General features: G+C 38.4%; 1 protein-coding gene across 1 annotated transcript; it reads left to right on the plus strand.

Annotated features, from left to right (window-relative positions):
• The first annotated feature begins 565 nt into the window (after window positions 1-565).
• On the plus strand, window positions 566-1,846 carry LOC110101340. The gene has a single exon (XM_020829202.1). It carries the CDS (start codon window positions 566-568, stop codon window positions 1,844-1,846), a length of 1,281 nt encoding a protein of 426 aa, XP_020684861.1.
• The last annotated feature ends 1,328 nt before the right edge of the window (window positions 1,847-3,174 follow it).

Below are 3,174 nucleotides of genomic sequence, written 5' to 3' on the forward strand. Positions count from 1 at the left end.
GATTCTATTTCTCCTTCTTCAAGCAGATCCGATAACACCACAAATTTGTTCATCCCTTTAAGAATAAATGTAGAATTAATTGTAGCATAAGTTACTTTCTCCAGACTATTCTCATCTTTACCATTAACAACAATTTTCCCATCCTTTGACAAACCTCCATCTTGGATTAGCAAAGGAATCATGTTATCTGTAGCTTCATTATTATTCTCAACAACAGATTTGGACACATATATCTACATATTAGATTTCCTTCTTTAAATGCCCAAATTCCTTTGATTGAAGACCTTCTTCCTTCCATACTTGACATGGATCCACGGTCCATAAGAAAAATTAACTTCCTTGGATCTTTCTTTCTCCCTACCTTCATAGTTTGTAGGATTAGTATTAACACCTTGCATAGCCGTCCTCTCTCCATTATCATTAATTTAAGATTCACCTCGATTTAAATTTATAACTATCTCTTGACATTTTCTAGTTGGGGTCCCATTGAACCCATTTCCAGAAAGAGAAAGGTGGAAGGGAAACTCAGAAAGAAAGGTGGGGACTCTTCCCCTTTGGTTAATTAATGTCATCCTTAATCTTCTGGAACTGTAAAGGGGTCAAAAAGAAAGAGACCGCCCTCTACCTTAAGGAAGTGGTTAGAGATAATTATGTTTTCTTTGTTGGTTTGGCTGAAACCAAAGTCTCCATGATTAATAAGACTGATGTTGGTCGTATTATTAGCAACAGCTGGGATTTCTTTCACCAACCTGATGTTGGCACTGCAGGAGTTATTATGATTATGTGGGATAGCAATTTGGCTAGCTTTACTGTGATTGAACATACCTCACAGGTTGTCTTCGGTGCTTTGACTACACCAAATAAAGGCCTATGGCATGTTGCCATGGTGTATGGTCATAAGGACTTTCAAATCAGACGTGATCTTTGGAATCGGCTTGACAAGGTTATGATGATTGATGTACCCACGATTGTGGGAGGAGACTTTAACTGCCTCCTTTCTACTGAGGAAAAAAGAGGTGACAAACGGTTTAAAATGACTAAAGGAACCGAAGAAATGAAATCTTTTATGGTAAATCAAGATCTTCATGACTTAAGCGTTGTTGGTCCTAAATACACTTGGTGCAATAACAAGCATGGCATTACTAGAATTTGGGAACGGCTCGATCACTGTTTATTAAATTCAACTGCCTTACAGTTGGTTCCGTCTGCATATGTCAAGCACCTTTCACGAATTGCTTCAGACCACTGTCCTTTGGCTTTTAAGCTTGACGACACTATGCATTCGCATCCTAAAACCTTCATATTTGAAGATACATGGAGATCCTATCCTGCTACCAAAGGCATTGTTGCTAAAGCATGGAATAAGCATGATTATGGTGATGACTCGGAAGTCCTTAACATAAAAATCAAGAGAACCTTGAAATCCTTTTTTTTCTGGAATAGAAACAAATGCAAAAGCTTGAACCAGCTAAAAGATGAACTGCAGAATGACATTCTCAAATTGCAATTGCAAGAAGATGAGGAGGGTGGTCTAAGTCCTAAAGATCTTGACACACTCTGCAGTAAGGTTAGAGAATTTAACATTACTCTAGTTAGACTCTCTACATGGTGGAACCAGCGCGCAAAAGCCAAATGGAACGAAGATGGAGATACTAACTCTAGATTTTATCATGCCTATGCGACGGCTAGGAAGAATGGCAAGTTGATCAGACAAATTAAGGATGAGAATAATACCACTGTGGAGGAATTGGAGAAAATTGAATCAGTTTTCTTAAGATTCTTTGAAGATAAATGGAAGCCAAGGAACTGCAATATCCAGAACTTGCCTAAAATTGATCACAAATAGCAACTTGATACCGCAGATATTGATTGCCTAAATTCAGTTTTTTTTGAAACTGAGTTCTTTAATGCCGTCTCCCAGCAAGGCTCAAACAAATCTCCGGGATTAGATGGTTCTACTTCGTCTTTTTTCAAATTCTATTGCGACATCATTAAAGATACTACTTAGAGAGCTATCAATCATTTTTTCTTCACTGGACGCATGAATGGAGCTTGGAAAGACACCTTGATCGTTCTTATTCCCAAGATCAATACTCCGGTAACTCCCTCTAATTTTTGCCCTATAAGTCTTTGTCAAACTATCTACAAAATTGCTACTACTATGATAGTTAATAGACTAAAGATCTTCATTCCTAAACTCATCACCGAGGAGCAAGTTGCATACGTTCCGGGCAAATCTATGTCTGATCACTGCCTCTTGGCTCTAGAAATTTTTAATAAATTCAGGATTTCAAAAAATAAGAAAGGCTTAATGGCGATCAAGCTTGACATGGCCCAAGCTTTTGACAGCATGTGTTGGAAGACATTGGAGAATGTTCTTCTCTAGTTTGGGTTCCTGGCAAGTTTCTCTAACCTTATTCTGGAATGCGTCACCGGAGTTCGGTTCTCTATTCTTCTGAATGGCAAAGGAACAAGATGGATTGAAGCCAAGAGTGGCTTTCGACAAGGTTGCCCCATGTCACCTTACCTCTTTATTATGTGCTCTCAGCTTCTTTCTAGCTTAATTCACCAAAGAGGTCTTCAAATTGGCATCCATACATCCAATAGAGCTCCTAAAATCACTCATTTGCTTTATGCTGATGATGTTTTGTTGTTTGGAAAAGCCTCCGTCTTTCAGCTTTGTGTAATGATGAATTTAATCAAAGAATATTGTAGATGGACTGGGCATGGCGTAAACCAGAGCAAATCACAGATTATCTTTGGGAATTCTACTAACCAATCTCTGAAACGTAAGATTGGTAAAAAAACTGGTTTTAAAATTGTCAAAGAGTTTCACTATCTTGGCATTAAAATTGCTTTGAGAAGGCTGGCAAGGAATGACTATCAATTTGTTATTGATCATGCTTTAGATAAACTCAACTCTTGGGGAGCTCGGTTCCTCTCTATGGCTGGTAGGCTAATTCTAGCAAAATCATCCCTGCTTTCACTTCCAACCTTTGTCTCTACTCACTCCTTAATCCCTAAGAAAATACATTATGATTTGGACCGCATCTGTCGTGACTTCATTTGGCATCAGAATAAAGATAACAAGGGACTGGATTACATCGCTTGGGATGACTTGTGTATACCGAGAAATCGTGGAGGACTGGGTATGCATTCTTCAGTCAAAAGAGT

Source organism: Dendrobium catenatum, unplaced genomic scaffold (genome assembly GCF_001605985.2).
Source record: "Dendrobium catenatum unplaced genomic scaffold, ASM160598v2 fragScaff_scaffold_1497, whole genome shotgun sequence".
Classification (NCBI taxonomy): domain Eukaryota; kingdom Viridiplantae; phylum Streptophyta; class Magnoliopsida; order Asparagales; family Orchidaceae; genus Dendrobium; species Dendrobium catenatum.